The 14,964-nt window shown below is 39.5% G+C and overlaps 5 protein-coding genes across 9 annotated transcripts; 2 read left to right on the top strand and 3 right to left on the bottom strand.

The window, feature by feature from the left end:
• Positions 1 to 1,928: 1,928 nt before the first annotated feature.
• LOC106642274 (peroxynitrite isomerase THAP4) lies at positions 1,929 to 3,369 on the bottom strand. Of its 3 annotated transcripts, none has more exons than XM_014356997.2 (3): positions 3,146 to 3,369; positions 2,295 to 2,696; positions 1,929 to 2,202 (listed from the first exon to the last, which is right to left on the bottom strand). In XM_014356997.2, the coding sequence occupies exons 1-3, from the start codon at positions 3,272 to 3,274 to the stop codon at positions 2,089 to 2,091; spliced, it is 645 nt and encodes a 214-aa protein (XP_014212483.2). In that variant the 5' UTR covers positions 3,275 to 3,369; the 3' UTR covers positions 1,929 to 2,088. The 3 variants fall into 3 exon arrangements, with proteins under 3 accessions (XP_014212483.2, XP_014212485.1, XP_014212484.1); XM_014356999.2 differs by having other exon boundaries at positions 3,150 to 3,369; XM_014356998.2 differs by having other exon boundaries at positions 3,243 to 3,369.
• Positions 3,370 to 4,418: 1,049 nt separating this feature from the next.
• Epp (Ecdysteroid phosphate phosphatase) lies at positions 4,419 to 7,035 on the top strand. Its single transcript, XM_014356935.2, has 4 exons — positions 4,419 to 4,612; positions 4,686 to 4,923; positions 5,012 to 5,710; positions 5,800 to 7,035. Exons 1-4 carry the CDS (start codon positions 4,500 to 4,502, stop codon positions 6,589 to 6,591), a joined length of 1,842 nt encoding a protein of 613 aa, XP_014212421.2. The 5' UTR covers positions 4,419 to 4,499; the 3' UTR covers positions 6,592 to 7,035.
• Positions 7,031 to 8,437, bottom strand: Etfb (Electron transfer flavoprotein beta subunit). The gene is made up of 3 exons (XM_014356936.2): positions 8,090 to 8,437; positions 7,631 to 8,029; positions 7,031 to 7,550 (listed from the first exon to the last, which is right to left on the bottom strand). Exons 1-3 carry the CDS (start codon positions 8,138 to 8,140, stop codon positions 7,239 to 7,241), a joined length of 762 nt encoding a protein of 253 aa, XP_014212422.1. The 5' UTR covers positions 8,141 to 8,437; the 3' UTR covers positions 7,031 to 7,238.
• A 1,016-nt stretch (positions 8,438 to 9,453) lies between these two features.
• Sec23 (transport protein Sec23) lies at positions 9,454 to 13,336 on the top strand. Of its 3 annotated transcripts, none has more exons than XM_089590955.1 (10): positions 9,454 to 9,657; positions 9,799 to 10,081; positions 10,166 to 10,252; positions 10,324 to 10,817; positions 10,886 to 11,536; positions 11,648 to 11,801; positions 11,924 to 12,250; positions 12,321 to 12,539; positions 12,691 to 12,711; positions 13,015 to 13,336. In XM_089590955.1, the coding sequence occupies exons 2-10, from the start codon at positions 9,803 to 9,805 to the stop codon at positions 13,102 to 13,104; spliced, it is 2,322 nt and encodes a 773-aa protein (XP_089447081.1). In that variant the 5' UTR covers positions 9,454 to 9,657; positions 9,799 to 9,802; the 3' UTR covers positions 13,105 to 13,336. The 3 variants fall into 3 exon arrangements, with proteins under 3 accessions (XP_089447081.1, XP_089447080.1, XP_014212408.1); XM_089590954.1 differs by having other exon boundaries at positions 12,321 to 12,542; XM_014356922.2 differs by lacking the exon at positions 12,691 to 12,711 and having other exon boundaries at positions 12,321 to 12,542.
• elm (calcineurin like EF-hand protein 1 elm) lies at positions 13,194 to 14,960 on the bottom strand. The gene is made up of 4 exons (XM_014356923.2): positions 14,540 to 14,960; positions 14,152 to 14,415; positions 13,965 to 14,058; positions 13,194 to 13,881 (listed from the first exon to the last, which is right to left on the bottom strand). The coding sequence occupies exons 1-4, from the start codon at positions 14,604 to 14,606 to the stop codon at positions 13,737 to 13,739; spliced, it is 570 nt and encodes a 189-aa protein (XP_014212409.1). The 5' UTR covers positions 14,607 to 14,960; the 3' UTR covers positions 13,194 to 13,736.
• Positions 14,961 to 14,964: the final 4 nt, after the last annotated feature.

Genomic DNA, 14,964 nt, shown 5'->3' with positions numbered 1-14,964 from the left:
CATTGGTCGGTTAAGCCTGTATTGATTTAGAAAATTTTTCCATTTATTCTTTTTGTAAAAATTTTGGGGGGGCAGATGAGAGTACACATTCATGAGTACCTTGAGTGTGTGTGTGCACTAGAGCGTTGGGGGGCAAAATAAGAATGGGGACTGCGCGAGAACCGAATTTGTAAGGGACGCGCACCGGGACGGCGGCGGTTGACGAGGTCCGGGAGTAGGGTTTAGCTGTAGAGGAGCTCGTAACGGAGAGCTCGTGAGAGCAGTTTTTTTTGGCTCGCCTCCGAGGGCACGACATGAGTAGCAATCCAAGGGGCCTGCGGAAGCACTCGGGCGTTTGATTTTCGCTGGGAATCGTTTGGCTGCATTCACATCATTACGGATTGCTGCACAGTAAGAGAAAAAGAGTAAGAGTTCCCTTCGAGTTCTGTTATCATCTTCTTATCAACGAAAGTTGATAAGTTCAGACCAAAAGGGTGGAAATCCCTGGTTGCTTAATTTATCAACCAAGTGGTGGCCTTAGGTCGGTGAGCGGATACGAAGGAGACTTTTTTTTGTGTGTGTGCTGAATCTCCTGGTGTGCGTGATTTCGTTTGGAGGAGTTTTTCTCCGGCGTTTCCTTCCCCTTGGAAGTCATCACTTTCGTTTAACAAGGGGTTTATTGTGTTTGCGGAAAATTGAAGTGATTTATTTTTTGAACTAGGTGACAAGCGTTGATCTCACTTCTTGGGATCATTTAGTTGGTTGGTAGAAATCCCCGGGTGATATATCAACCGAGAGGTGACCTTCCGACCGCTTTTTCTGTCATCATTAAAGGTTTTTATTCAGTTTTGTAAGTTGTTGGTTGAATAGGGGACGCTCTCGTGTAACGATCCACACAGTAGTACTGACTGCGTGTGTACTCGAATTCTAGACCTCCCTTTTGGTTACTTTTAAATATTGATTTTTGCATTCATAAATACTTGGAGACATTCAACCGTGGTACGTTTTAACTTTCCCCGTGATAATTTGATTTTCACATGTAGCGATCTCATACGTATGAGTCTGAATATTGTTGTTGAAAGTTTGAAGCTTTCCTGTTAAAGAGTCATATTTTGAATTATTACTTTCACACCTAGACTTAAGATAAACAAACACGATGTACAAGGTGAAATATTTGTGACGGCGAGATACAGGGGGAATTCTACGAAAACGAGTGTTCTGTGATAATGTAAATTTTCTGTACATGTTCTCGGGTGAGTTGATGGAATCTCGTCAATATTTTTTATTTTGATTTCTATTAAATTTGTAAAGAATCGCATTCTATGATTAAGTTTGATTTCGAGAAGTCAGAAGAATTATATAGAAAATTTCTTATCTTTTATTTTTTTTTTAACCATAAAAAATGCTCCCATGTAAGACAATCGATTTCAGTTATTTCAATGTTTTATGATTTTATTTGATTTACATTAAGAATCTTTTTTTTTTTTTTGCTTTTGTTAACTAAGAAAATTGAATAAACACCGAGAATTCAATAAGATTTTTATTCGAGTGCGTTTCCTTTTAGTTGTGTGTCTCCTCAGCTCCCCTGTCCGCCGTTATCTCACGATCCACTTTCGTCCACGAATTACCCTTAACAAAGAGGACCGTTTCATACTATTATTGAACAAACTGTCATAATAAAATATAAGAGTGTCGTTCGAGTGACGTACATATATGTATTTTCGTACCATAAATTGGTTTACGTGCGATTGGGTTCACATTCGGTGTATATACAGCATTGCTTGATGATTTTTTTTAGTTGATTCTGTGAGTAAGTTTGCGGAAGCAAATAAAACTAATTTCACTACCAACCATGAAAAGTCGGAGTCGATGAAATGTTTTTTTTTGCTTTATTACTCGTATAAGCGCCATATTGACCACTGAAGGGATAAAGGTCGCAATTAACATGCTTTTAAAAATTTAATAATGCTTTATTGTACGTATACTGCAAGGTTTAATTAAAAAAATCTATCAAAGTCTTATGCATACAGGGTAGATATATACACTTGTGTGACTTTTATCTTTATCGTAACATGAATTAACGAAAAAATTTCCTTCGGAGAGTTAATTTTACTGCTTCTTGTAAACTGCTTCCAAATGGGGAGTTAGCTCTGTCGTTTTCTCCGTAGCCATGTGAAGAGTGTGATGAAGCGCATCTCCCACCAATTTGAATTCACGTTTAATCTACATTCAAAAAAAAAAAAAAATATGTGTTGATACAAATCTATAAATGGAATAAACGAGTATGTAGTAAACTGGCAAAAAATGACAATCACCTCTAAAACAGCTGGTGCTTTGTACGGGCCGGTTTTCCTTGAAATACTGGTACTTTTGAGTACTATTTCGTGATCGGTAACGCATCCCTCCTCGACGGTGCACAATCCAAAATTGTGAGTCAAAAGGAGCGACACGTCGTTCGTCTTTGGAGTAATTTTGAGGAAACCGACTTCTCGGTGCATAGGGCATTTCTTGACGGGGTGCCAGCTCTGAGCGGTATAATTGAGCATCGGTTGGCCGATCGATGAAAAATTGATTTCTTCGCAATACTCGAACGGTTCGATCGTCGGGAAGTGCCCGGATGCAGGTTTCTCCGTGCGCCACGTTCCCACTAGCCATTTGAGTGGTTCCAAGGCACTGTGCATCGGTATTTGGTCATTCATGTCGCGGGTTTTTACGTCCTAAAGTACCAACAGTCAGAATAAATCGGCAAAAATTTATCACAAGTATATAATTTAAAAGGTATACATTCGTCCCATGCATGTGTGCGTAAATGGATACATTGACTGACTTGATAAAAGTAGCAAATTTGACTATGAGATGAAAACTAAATAAAAAAGTAATACGATCGTCATTATATACCTACACCTGAACGGTATAATTAAGTAATATCACGTGAGACTAGTTTCTGACTGTGTGATTTAAATTTCACTAGAAAAGCTCATTTAAATCATCGATTTTTTAAAACCTAACACCAACATTTGAAAAAAAAGGGATTCTTGGGAGAAAAACTTAATTCATCATCATAAAAATACGTGCTGTTATCACACAAACACCTTTGAAGTTAGACTGAACGGTGCATATGACTTCAACAGCAGGGATTATTAAAAATAATTAAAAATTTACGTACATACATGTGTGAGTAACGGTTATATGCTGTTGTATTGCTGCATTTGGCACTTGCAGTACAAGCAACCGCGTGTCGGAAACTGGAATATGATGCATACCTATGGTGTAGAACAACTGTGTAGTTCCGCATGTAAAAAAAATCGAGTCTCGGCACCAATCCACGACCTTGGTGACCCCGCTTTGTTTACCTTGCAGAGCTGATGCACAAAACACAAACTTTGTTTACGTTTGGGTTGGGTAGGTATATACGAGGGCGATGGTGCTGCTGCCGCATACCACTGTGTTTCTGAACTTGTGCATCTGTCTACACATGAGAAATTCTACGGAAAACTATACAATTGGTATTGGTAGCTTTCATACTGTTATTTCGTGATTTTGTCTCGTAATTTTTTCAAAACGATTTTTTTTTTTTTTTTTTTTCTTTTTACCAAGTTTATTCAGTTGCAAAATTTACTGCATCATAAATTTTAGCAAATGATCAAAAGTTTTTAAATAAAAAATTTCGGTGTTTCATTGCCCGTTGATTTCCCGAACCCGTCAAATGAAAAAATCGTCTCGTTGTTAGCCACGAGTAATTAAGATTTTAAGGATCTCTTAATTATTCCCTTAATACGTTTAAATTTTTAAGCTTCTTTATAGAATTACGAACTTACATAACGAGTAAGAACAAATTTAATTAATAATCCGTCTGTATCATAAGTGCATGTGCTTCAACATTCTTTATCAACTGTTTACCAGCTCTGAGAGTCTCGTATATGTAAGTTTTTATAGCGTACATACATATTTTCTGTGCTTTCAATTTTTACAAATTTTTACTTTATGTCATGTAAAACGTTATCTCTTTATGTTAGTGTTTTATTTTTTACCATTTACTTTTAGATAAATCCACAGCAGAAAATAGTCTCAATTTCATCAACATCGTGAAAGTGTTAAAAAAGAGTATATCATCTCATCGGTTTTTAAAGAGTTTTTTCACGATATTTCGAGCAAAATAACACAAAAGACGGGTAAAAAAACAACACAAAACTAATAAATTTTTTTTTCAAATGACACAGCAACCAACGGTCTTTCGTAGATTTATTCATGTAGATACCATGTACCATACGCATGTATATTTCCCATATACAGTTAGGTTTATGGCGTATGCGATGCAGATGCTCAAAGTTAAAAACGTGTGTGTCGCAATAGCGTACGATTAATCTGGTAAAAAAAAAAGGTGTAAAAAAGTGATCAAATTGCACTGGTTGGTAAAAAAAAAAAAAAAAAAAAAAAAAAATTCCGTGCTTGTACACGCGAAATTTGTGTTTTAAACCCAAAACGTCAGCATATATAGCTCATTGTAGTAATGTTTCGTTATGGCAACCTTACCTCCACGCAAATTTTCGAATTTCACCCCAACGGATATTGCTAAGGAACATTTGACGCCACTGCAAATTCTCTTGCAATTGGGCTTTCCCGAGCACAGAGCGTAAGTTTGTCTTATCCAAAAAACCTGTAGGTATCACAGTTGGTGCATGATAAATGTTGTCTCTTCCTCGCAGAACAAAAGCACTGGCCGCGACGGGCCATCGGAGTCTTCAATTAGCCTCAGACTGGCTCTTGGCGCACGTAACAGACCCAACTCTCGACGAAAAAGAACCCAGGGAGTATGTTCTTTACTTGTGCCCGACCGGACAACTGCACGAGCAGCTACAAAAATTCTGGTTCAAGAGCAGAGAGCTGGAGTGGAACGGGGCCCACAATTTCATGCCCCACATAACGCTTGTGCCACCGTTCAAGGTACCTATACATTATTTACACCTGTTGGTGTATATTTTTACAATCACATTCGGTTGCTGTCATCTAAGTACCCATACTCACATCACAGGTCACGGATGAACTGTCAAAGCAAGCAGCTGACATTTTGGAAACCCTGACTGCCAAGGATGACTGTCCTGATGCCATCGAGTTGGAAACCTACGTGTCCCCAAATTTCATGGGCTTGTTCGTGAAGGATGAACAAGCCAAGTGGCTCAAATCCTTGGCGGCGCAGTACGTCGGCAAACTACTGGACGTAGGAATCACAGCCGAGCCGAACACAAAGTCGCTGCACCTGACGCTGGCCTATCAATTCTCCGACTCGTTGTTCGAGCCTCTCAGCACGATGGTTGAGAAATTAAAGACGACCGGAGTCGTCGGCTGGGAGCTCAGGTTGTACTCGAAGGATCCAAGATCGTGCGATTTGCATGTACACAAGGTCATGCACGCCCACGTTCCCCGGAATCACGACGAGCTGGAATTAAGACCCGGGGATTACATTTACGTGCCCGAGGAGGCCTGCGCCAGTACAATCGACGGCTGGGTCGAGGGGGTTTCCTGGCTGACCGGGTTGACCGGTTACTTTCCTTTGAACCACACCAAACGCACCGCAGAATCGGACGCTTGGACGCTGCACTCGACGGTACAAATATTAGACAATAAAGTAGAATGTAGAGACAATATTATTCCTAAAGCAAGGAAACCGCCTGTGATACTTTTTGACGATTCCATCGACGCGCCAGACGGAGTAGCCGAAGACAGTGAGCCAGTAATTATTTACATATGTTTTCGATATGCCACGCCAATTGACCAAAGATAGCTCATGCCTTTTTTTTCCTTTTTCTTTTAATTTGACAGCTGGAAGGAGAAGTCGCAGCAGCGACGGGATCTCGTGAAATTTTAATCTGCCGTCACGGGGAAAGAGTGGATTTCACCTTTGGCACGTGGATCCCGTATTGCTTCGAAGCTGATGGCTGCTACGTTCGCCGAGACCTAAACATGCCGATCAAAATTCCACCGAGGAACATTAAAGACTTTCAGGACGACTGTCCACTGACGGCACTGGGTGAATTACAAGCCAGTCTGATCGGGGAAGCAATGAAGGAGTCCAATGTGCGCATAGACGTGGCTTTCGCGTCGCCGTCGTTGAGGTGCATACAGACCCTGTCTCAAATACTGAAAGGCTTTGAGTCTGACTTGTCCATCAAAGTCGAGCCTGGGTTGATGGAGTGGGTGGCTTGGTACCAGAATGGCCTGCCGACGTGGATGACTTCCGAGGAGTTGTCCAAGGCTGGGTTCAACGTGGACAGCAGTTACAAGCCAATCGTCAAAGCTGACGAGCTTCCCTTGCGAGAGAGCGCCGCTCAGTATTACGCAAGGAGTTACGCCCTTATAAAGAGTATCATTGAGAATACCAAAGGCAACATCCTGATAGTGGCCCACGCGATTTCTCTGGCTGCTTGCACGAGGCAATTGATCGGTGGCCAGGTACCGCAGATACCCGAAGTCACGCGTTTAGTGCAGCAAGTGCCATATTTAGCGTGTCTCATGGTTAAGGAAGGGCCCAATGGCTGGGTCCTGCTTCCCCCGCCTTTTCCACCGATCACGCACAGCAGCAACAAGAGATTCGACTGGAAAATCTTGACTTGATGCATTCTTTTTCCCTCCCTACTTCTCTCATTGTAATTTAATCTTTCAAACAGTGCCTGTCTAGTACCATATCGGTTATACGTAAGGAATGTCCTACTGAATTGTTCAATATAAAAAAAAATAGGTTTACTACGAACCTACTAACATATAATACATAGAGACGCGCATGTATCTCTTTAATCTATCGAAATAGCCTGTTACTTGTACATAGAGTATGAAATATTTTTTATATACATATTATACATGTAAATTTTTAAAGATGTTACAAGTATGCTTTTTATGATAAAAAAAAAAAAAAAAAAAAAAAAAAATGGTTATTACTTGCGAATGCCCGTAAAAAACCGAGTGTTGAAATTGAGGTATACTGTAAATCTGCAGTACCTTTGTATGAACAAAATGTTGACTTTAACCAAAGAAAGAAAAATAAAACCTTGAAACGTACAATAGAGAGTATATATTTATTGAAAAACGTTTAACAAGTATTATCAAAAACTTGGCAATTTTCGTACGTATTGTACAAAATAATCACACGCGTGTATAAAAATATAGATATACCGAGTATGAGGAACAAAAAACGTCAAAAAAATTGACGTTCGATTCCTCGGACGCGATTTTTCAACAGAGTAAGTATCTACAAACAAACAATCTCAAACGTGACCCGCTTCTTTCAACTTGGCAACCAGAGTATCGACATCCGGGAGTATCGAGCCGGCCTGTCGCACCGGAGGATCCTCGACAGAAATAATCTTAACTCTCGGCGAAACGTCGACACCCAAATCCTTGGGAGAAACTTTCTTCAGGGGCTTCTTCTTGGCTTTCATGATGTTGGGCAGAGTCGCGTATCGGGGCTCGTTCAAGCGCAAATCGGCGCTCATCACGGCCGGGGTTTTCACTTTGATCATCTCCAAGCCGCCATCGATCTCCCGAGTCACCGTCAACTCCCCTTGGCCGTGATCTATCTGTACGGGCAAAGCAAGGGAATAAAAATAAAAAGAACCAATCGTCAACATCACGATCGAGCCACTTAGTAATTGTCTACCTTGCTGCAGAACGTCGCGGTCGGCCAGCCCAAGAGACCACCCGTCATCTGGGCAGTTTGGTTGCAGTCGTCGTCTATCGCCTGCTTACCAACGAGCACCAGGTCGGCCTTCTCGTCCTGGGCCAACTTGGCCAAGATCTTGGAGACGTGGAGCGGCTGGAGTTGCTCGTACTCGGGGCCCGGGATCTCGACGTGGATGCCCCTGTCGGCTCCCATGGCAAGGGCCGTTCGGATGGTCTCCTGCGCCTGGGCCGGGCCACAGCTCACGGCTATGACCTCGCTCGCTAGTTTTTTCTCCTTCATGCGCACCGCCTCCTCGATGGCGATCTCGTCGAACGGGTTCATCGAGTGCTTGACGCCATCCGTCACGACTCCCGATTTGTCTGGCTTTACGCGTATCTGTCCAACAAAGTTTTGTCCGAGTACTTACTTTTTTTTGAGCCAAGAGCATGAGCTTACCTTGACGGCGTAGTCGATGACACGCTTAACTCCAACGAGAACCCGCGCCATTTCTCAATTGGTAGTGGAGCAGCTTCTTGACAAGTCGGTGGATGTACGTGTACACTTTATTGAGAGAGATCAGATCAGAGAGTCAAGCAGGAGGCGAATCTGATTATTGTTGTTGCGATGGTGGTCGTTGCGGATGCCACCGAGGAAGGAAAAGCAAGGGACTGCCCGAAAGCTTTCGAAGGGCTTGCGAGCACGACACACCGGGAATCAGGTCGAGTGGAGCAGAACCTCGGACGAGCCACCGATCGCTGGATCTTCGGGGAAACAGCTTGCCAGTGACTCTGGATACGTGCACGTAACTACTTACTGATAAAGAACATCGCTACGACTTTTATCAGCGGTTGGTACGAAAGACTCATCATGGACTATAATCAGCTATTTACGTATACCTATACATACACGAAATTTTGACAATTCTATTAACATCCCGATTGGGAGGGGCTTGTCGTACTCTCTATCCACGTGTATAAACATTTCAAAAGAGGCCCTTCTCCTCTCGTGGATCGTGTAATTCGCACTCTTGATCCTTTTTTTCGAGCTACGTATGAACAAACGATAGGGTACACTATAAATATTTCATTTTTCAGACTTTATTTTACCGACTAGGTAGTCGTTTTTATGTCAATTTGGGATCACTTTTTACCAACTTTCACCGATTTCCCACTTAAGCACCTCTATGTACTACAAACTTTTTTTCCCTTTAATAAGTACATCAGTTTTATTTTATTTCCTTCTTTAAGAATCGCTATCGTAATAGTAAAAAGAGAGATATTATCAAAGCGCCTAATACACGTATGTACATGATCTTCCACAGCTGTATCTATACATTACGCGAATCTTTTACGTAAATGATATTGATCGATGATGATGATTGATGATTATTTTTTTATCATTAATACGAAAAATATAAATAATTTAGCTATTATTACTTAACATGAATATATACAGTTTATCAATTTTATAAAGTAATACTTTTAATATAAATAAAATACAAGAACACCGCTAAATTTATATTTTTCATGATTTTCACTTATTGGCGAAAAAAAGCTCAAGGATAATCCCAAACAGAGCTAACCGATTTTTCGTAAAAAAAAGTAGTAGCTACAGGTATATCGGAAAACTGTGATTTTCAAACGTAAATGTTTGTATAGTATTATTTAAAAAATTTCTGAGAGATATAAGTATGTGTATCAGTGAGCATGTTACACATTTAAAATCAAATAGACTTTTTCGTCAATTCAATTCGTCATATACACAACATATACATGTATAATTTACGACTCGGGGGTGCCCCCTCTCCCCTCGCCGCGACATGAGCATAAGCAGGCATAAGCAGAGTGACGTGACGTGGCCATGGACCACCAAGTGACGGCGTAGCTAAAATATGTTTCCCTTGTGATTAGAAAAAAGTGCTTCAAGCTGCTTTACCGCGTTCGGATGCTTCGTTTCGTCCAGCCGATCTCGTAGCAGAATCGCCCTCCCTCCGAGCGAATCTGACAACGACAAGGCAACAGCAGGTATGTCGGTGCATCCAGATCGCTCCCGTTCTTAACCTCCTCACTTCTCTCATAATCCCCAGGGTACTTTTTCCTCCCCAATAATGCATGTGCAGTGTTTTCACTTGGAGATATTTATTACATACGTCGTTTCTACAATAGCATAATGACTACCTACGAGGAATTTATTCAACAAAACGAGGACAGGGATGGGGTGCGCTTCACCTGGAACGTCTGGCCGTCGTCTCGCGTCGATGCCACCAGATTAGTCGTGCCCCTGGGTACGCTCTATCAACCGATCAAGGAGCGCCCTGACCTTCCGCCGATTCACTATGACCCAGTGCTCTGTACTAGGTCCACTTGTCGGGCCATCTTGAATCCCCTCTGTCAAGTCGACTATCGAGCAAAGCTCTGGGTCTGCAATTTCTGCTTCCAAAGAAATCCGGTGAGTCTTTTCTCGGGCCAGACGTTGAGCCTATAATATATACTCTTTTGTTTATGGTTTTTTTTTCTTCTCTCTTTTTCCTAGTTTCCAGCACAATACAGTGCCATCTCAGAGCAACATCAACCAGCTGAATTGATACCAATGTTTTCAACCATCGAGTATACTATTATGGTAAGCTATCAGATAAAGCAATCGGATACATTTGACCAAAAATTATCTTACTATTTGTATTTATTTTTTAGAGGGCACAAAGTTTACCACCAATATTCTTACTTGTTGTTGATACGTGCTTGGACGAGGAGGAGTTGACGGCATTGAAGGATTCGTTGCAAATGTCGTTATCTCTATTGCCACCCAATGCTTTGATTGGTCTTATAACATTTGGTAAAATGGTACAAGTTCACGAATTGGGCTGTGAAGGATGCAGCAAGAGTTACGTGTTTCGAGGTACGAAAGATCTACAATCCAAACAAGTGCAAGATATGCTAGGAATAGGGAGACCGGTTCCTGGACAGAATCCCAATCAGAGAGGACCAACTGGACAACTTTTGCCACCAGCCAACAAATTTCTACAGCCTGTGCACAAGTGTGACATGAGCTTGACGGATCTGTTGGGAGAGTTACAGAGGGATCCATGGCCTGTTGGATCTGGAAAGCGCTCGCTTAGATCGACGGGGGTTGCTCTTTCAGTCGCCACAGGTTTGCTGGAAGCCAGCTATGCCAATACCGGAGCTAGGTATGTATATGTTTTTTTTGACGGTTTTAATTTCTTTCAATTCTTTATTTTTCATTTGGTATGACTAGGATAATGCTGTTTGTGGGAGGTCCATGTTCTCAAGGTCCTGGACAAGTTGTCACCGATGATCTTAGGCAGCCCATTAGATCTCACCACGATATTCAGAAAGATAATGCTAAACACATGAAAAAAGCAACAAAACACTACGACAGCTTGGCAACTAGGGCAGCTGCCAATGGGCACATTATAGATATTTATTCTTGTGCTCTTGATCAAACTGGATTGTTAGAGATGAGACAATGCTGCAATTCAACTGGTGGTCACATGATAATGGGAGATTCCTTCAATTCGTCGCTTTTCAAGCAAACATTCCAACGTGTATTTGCCAAAGATCCCAAGGAGGATTTGAAAATGGCTTTTAACGCAACTTTAGAAGTTAAGACTTCTCGTGAATTGAAAGTATCAGGTGCCATAGGCCCCTGCGTGTCATTAAATGTTAAAGGACCTAGTGTTGGAGAACAAGAAATTGGTTTGAGTGGCACTTGTCAATGGAAATTTTGTTCTCTCACACCTTCCACGACAACTGCGTTGTTCTTTGAAGTTGTTAATCAGCAAGCGGCTCCCATTCCTCAAGGTGGTCGCGGTTGCATACAGTTTATCACTCAATATCAACATAGTAGTGGTCAACGAAGAATTCGAGTTACAACTGTCGCAAGAAAGTATGAATATTTTCAAACATAGTACAAATCACCATGAAATTAGTACTTGAATCCTGCACACATAATCATGAAATAAAATTCTAAGTTTTCATGAATCTTCATTATTTACAGTTGGGCGGATGCTTCATCCTCTTTACATCACATTGCTGCTGGATTCGATCAAGAGGCAGCAGCAGTTCTAATGTCCCGACTTGCAGTATTTAGAGCCGAAACGGAAGAAGGTCCTGATGTTCTACGCTGGGTCGATAGAATGCTGATACGACTTGTATGTAATTACCAATAATCATAACGTGCAGCATGATTTGATTCATAAAAAAAAAAAAAAAAAAAAAAAAAAATTATGAATTTTAAAATTATATTATTTTATTGACAATTAATTTTTTCCAGTGCCAGAAATTCGGTCAATATGAAAAGGACGATCCAAATAGTTTCAGACTAGCAGACAATTTTTCACTCTATCCTCAATTTATGTACCATCTGCGTAGATCGCAGTTCCTTCAGGTTTTTAATAACTCGCCAGATGAAACAACTTTTTATAGAAACATGTTGATGCGAGAGGATTTAACGAATTCGTTAATCATGGTTCAACCCGTATTGTACAGTTACGGATTTAGTGGTCCACCAGAGGCTGTTTTACTGGATACATCATCTATACAGCCTGACAGAATTCTGTTAATGGACACCTTTTTCCAAATTCTTATATTCCATGGAGAGGTAATTGATTAACAATATTCCAATGACGACGATCCTGTTGAAATTTTTTAAACACTAAAATAATTTCCAGACAATAGCTCAATGGCGTCAACTGAAATACCAAGATCGTCCAGAATACGAAAATTTCAGTCAACTATTGGAAGCTCCTGTAGCTGATGCTAATGAGATATTAGTGGGAAGATTCCCAGCTCCTAGATACATTGACACTGAACAAGGTGGTTCTCAAGCTAGATTCCTTCTTAGCAAAGTCAACCCTAGTCAGACACACAACAACATGTATGCTTATGGAGCGGTAAGACTTTTTTTTACGTTTATTGCACTGAATCATTCTAAATGTTGAAACATTCGTGAATGTTTACTGAAAATTATATTCAATCATCATTATTTATCTTACAAAAATTACATGAATCATTTTGTGTTTACTTGATCCTGTGAACCAGGGAATGCCGATGTCCAACGGGGTTGGTTTTTTACAAAAATTTTATTTTTGATTTATTGCTTCTGTATTATTTAAATTGCTTCACATAGGGTTAAAAGGGCTCTAATCTCTATACTCTCGCATTATCGTACAAGTCATTTAAAATTAACACAAACCTTTTGATTTCTTATAAACATCAATATAAATGTTATAACTGGTGGTGCAACGGTGTATTTTCTACATTTATTATCTTACTGGTGTATGGTCTAACAATAAAGTTGAAATGAATAGTTGGACAATTAACACTTTTGTTTTGTCGTAAAACTAACTTTTTATATAATTTTAGGAGAGTGGAGCTCCAGTACTGACAGATGATGTAAGTCTACAAGTATTTATGGAACACTTAAAAAAACTTGCAGTGTCATCAACAGCTTAATAAATGCATCGAAAATCAACACAATAGATATACGCATATTATATATTATTGTTGTACAATATAAGAATTTTTATATTTTACATGTAAAGTGATGTGTATTCGCTGAGGGCTGTAAGGTTTGATTTGTTTATAATAACGCAACACGTGTACCTTTTGTAATGAAAAAAAAAATTAAAAAAAATTCAGCGGTGCATGTAAGTTATACGTAAAATAAAAAAGACTTAATATTTCATAGTGTGTAATTTTCTTTTATTTTAAATAGTTTTAAACTACAACCATTTTGAGTAGTCGAGTATTGTATCTACATTTAGTCTAATATTTGTTTATCCAAAGGAACGTATGCTACCAAAGAATATGCACAACAAATATTAAATATACCGTATTTGCGCGTTGACTATCCTTGGTAACGATCACAATATACATATGTATACAGTTACTGGTAATAGACAATCAAGCTCACACGTGACACGTGCTTTGTAGAGAAGCTTGTGAGCAGTTTGAAATACTTTAAGATCACTGACGAAAACCAACATTTACTATTACGATAAAAGCGTTAAAAAATTAAAATTATCCACCCGCAGTAATTAATAAAAATATATTAAGCTTTAAAAATTGAAATAACTAGATAAAATTTAACTAAGGAATCTTATTGACATTTTTTGTTCTACATCAGTTCTTTCTAAAGCTTTGCAAAATTCTTCAAAATTGATCATGTTGTCTCCATCTTCATCAGCCTCAGAAAGGGTTCGTTCCGCAATACTTGTTAGTTGTTCTTCACTAAAGCATATAGAGACATTGGTAAATTATGACATTATTTTAATAATGCATGTGAATCTGCGAGATAAGAAATTGCTTTTTACCTGATGTTAGCACCAACCATCATGTGTAATATGGCTAGAAGTTCATCTTTGGATATTAAATCATCGTTATCTAAGTCATAAATTTTAAAAGCAACTGCATCGAAGAAAAATTTTAATTAATTAGTGAGATTATTAAATTTTAGTATTTAAAATGTAACTGAAATTGCTTTGGTATAAGAAATCTTACATCGCAATTTTTCTTCTCTTGAATTGAGTATGTTCTGACGGTTCTTGTTTATAGGCCTAAAGTGTGCTAGAACTTGCATGAACTGGAGAAAATTAACTCTATCAGTACTGCTCTCTTCAAAAAATGCATTAACGATCCTTTCACCCAAAGGGTTTATAGCCAACTCTGGAATTCTCAAAAAGTCTTCTCTACTAAGGGTGCCACAGTCTCCGCGATCTAAGCTTGTAAACCGACTGTAGAGCCTCTCAATTTGATTGTGAGTAACTAGAAAAAAAATGTTTGATGAAACCAATTATAAACAATGTATGACGTGTCACGTGAAATAAGTTAAGAGTGATGAAATGATAAGAAAAAGAGAACAGCAGGCAAAAATAAAAGATAAACTTACAGCCAGTAGCTTCTTGAATTTGTGCTATTTCTTCCTCGCGAAGAAGCAAGCTTGAATTGTTACCCATTTGTATAATATTGTGTGTGCGTTCGATTATCAAAATTTCATTCAAGTCGAATGAGTAATCTTCTCCTCTTAACTTAAGGAATTTACTTGTATCTCTCTGATAAAGAGCAAATTCCCTGACTTATGATAAATGGATGGGTTGTACACACGTTAAACACGTAATCTCAGGAATGTATGAATTTAAACCAAGTTTAGGAAATACATTATAAGAGAGGGCAATACAAGTAATTGCAGAATCGAGATCTAGACATAACGAAAAATGGTGTTGTGCACCACTGACCACTAATATCACATAACTCGAATAAGAAATAAGTACTTGTGCACTGCAGTTTCGATTTCTGTCATTCTGGAGAAAAGCC

This window comes from Copidosoma floridanum, unplaced genomic scaffold (assembly GCF_036245765.1).
Source record: "Copidosoma floridanum isolate Cflo_tuat_1 unplaced genomic scaffold, Cflo_Japanese_pri ptg000013l, whole genome shotgun sequence".
In the NCBI taxonomy this organism is placed as follows: Eukaryota; Metazoa; Arthropoda; class Insecta; order Hymenoptera; family Encyrtidae; genus Copidosoma; species Copidosoma floridanum.
Note: the sequence above shows the minus strand (reverse complement) of the source record. Positions and strands in the feature narration are given on the sequence as shown.

Bases quoted from the DNA above. Each gene is read 5' to 3' on its own strand.
- LOC106642274 (XM_014356997.2), bottom strand. From the start codon at position 3,274: ATGCGGAACTACACAGTTGTTCTACACCATAGGTATGCATCATATTCC. The intron at 2,697-3,145 runs GTACGTAAATTT...TTGGTACTTTAG, and splicing joins ACCGTTACTCACACATGTAT to GACGTAAAAACCCGCGACAT. The intron at 2,203-2,294 runs GTGATTGTCATT...TTTTGAATGTAG, and splicing joins AAGCACCAGCTGTTTTAGAG to ATTAAACGTGAATTCAAATT.
- Epp (XM_014356935.2), top strand. From the start codon at position 4,500: ATGGCAACCTTACCTCCACGCAAATTTTCGAATTTCACCCCAACGGAT. The intron at 4,613-4,685 runs GTAAGTTTGTCT...TCTTCCTCGCAG, and splicing joins GGCTTTCCCGAGCACAGAGC to AACAAAAGCACTGGCCGCGA. The intron at 5,711-5,799 runs GTAATTATTTAC...TTAATTTGACAG, and splicing joins TAGCCGAAGACAGTGAGCCA to CTGGAAGGAGAAGTCGCAGC.
- Etfb (XM_014356936.2), bottom strand. From the start codon at position 8,140: ATGGCGCGGGTTCTCGTTGGAGTTAAGCGTGTCATCGACTACGCCGTC. The intron at 8,030-8,089 runs GTAAGCTCATGC...TTTGTTGGACAG, and splicing joins TCATCGACTACGCCGTCAAG to ATACGCGTAAAGCCAGACAA. The intron at 7,551-7,630 runs GTAGACAATTAC...TTGCCCGTACAG, and splicing joins CCGCGACGTTCTGCAGCAAG to ATAGATCACGGCCAAGGGGA.
- Sec23 (XM_089590954.1), top strand. From the start codon at position 9,803: ATGACTACCTACGAGGAATTTATTCAACAAAACGAGGACAGGGATGGG. The intron at 10,818-10,885 runs GTATGTATATGT...TGGTATGACTAG, and splicing joins TATGCCAATACCGGAGCTAG to GATAATGCTGTTTGTGGGAG. The intron at 12,712-13,014 runs GTTGGTTTTTTA...ATATAATTTTAG, and splicing joins GAATGCCGATGTCCAACGGG to GAGAGTGGAGCTCCAGTACT.
- elm (XM_014356923.2), bottom strand. From the start codon at position 14,606: ATGGGTAACAATTCAAGCTTGCTTCTTCGCGAGGAAGAAATAGCACAA. The intron at 14,416-14,539 runs GTAAGTTTATCT...TTTTTTTTCTAG, and splicing joins AATTCAAGAAGCTACTGGCT to TTACTCACAATCAAATTGAG. The intron at 13,882-13,964 runs GTAAAAAGCAAT...TATATGCTTTAG, and splicing joins ATGGTTGGTGCTAACATCAG to TGAAGAACAACTAACAAGTA.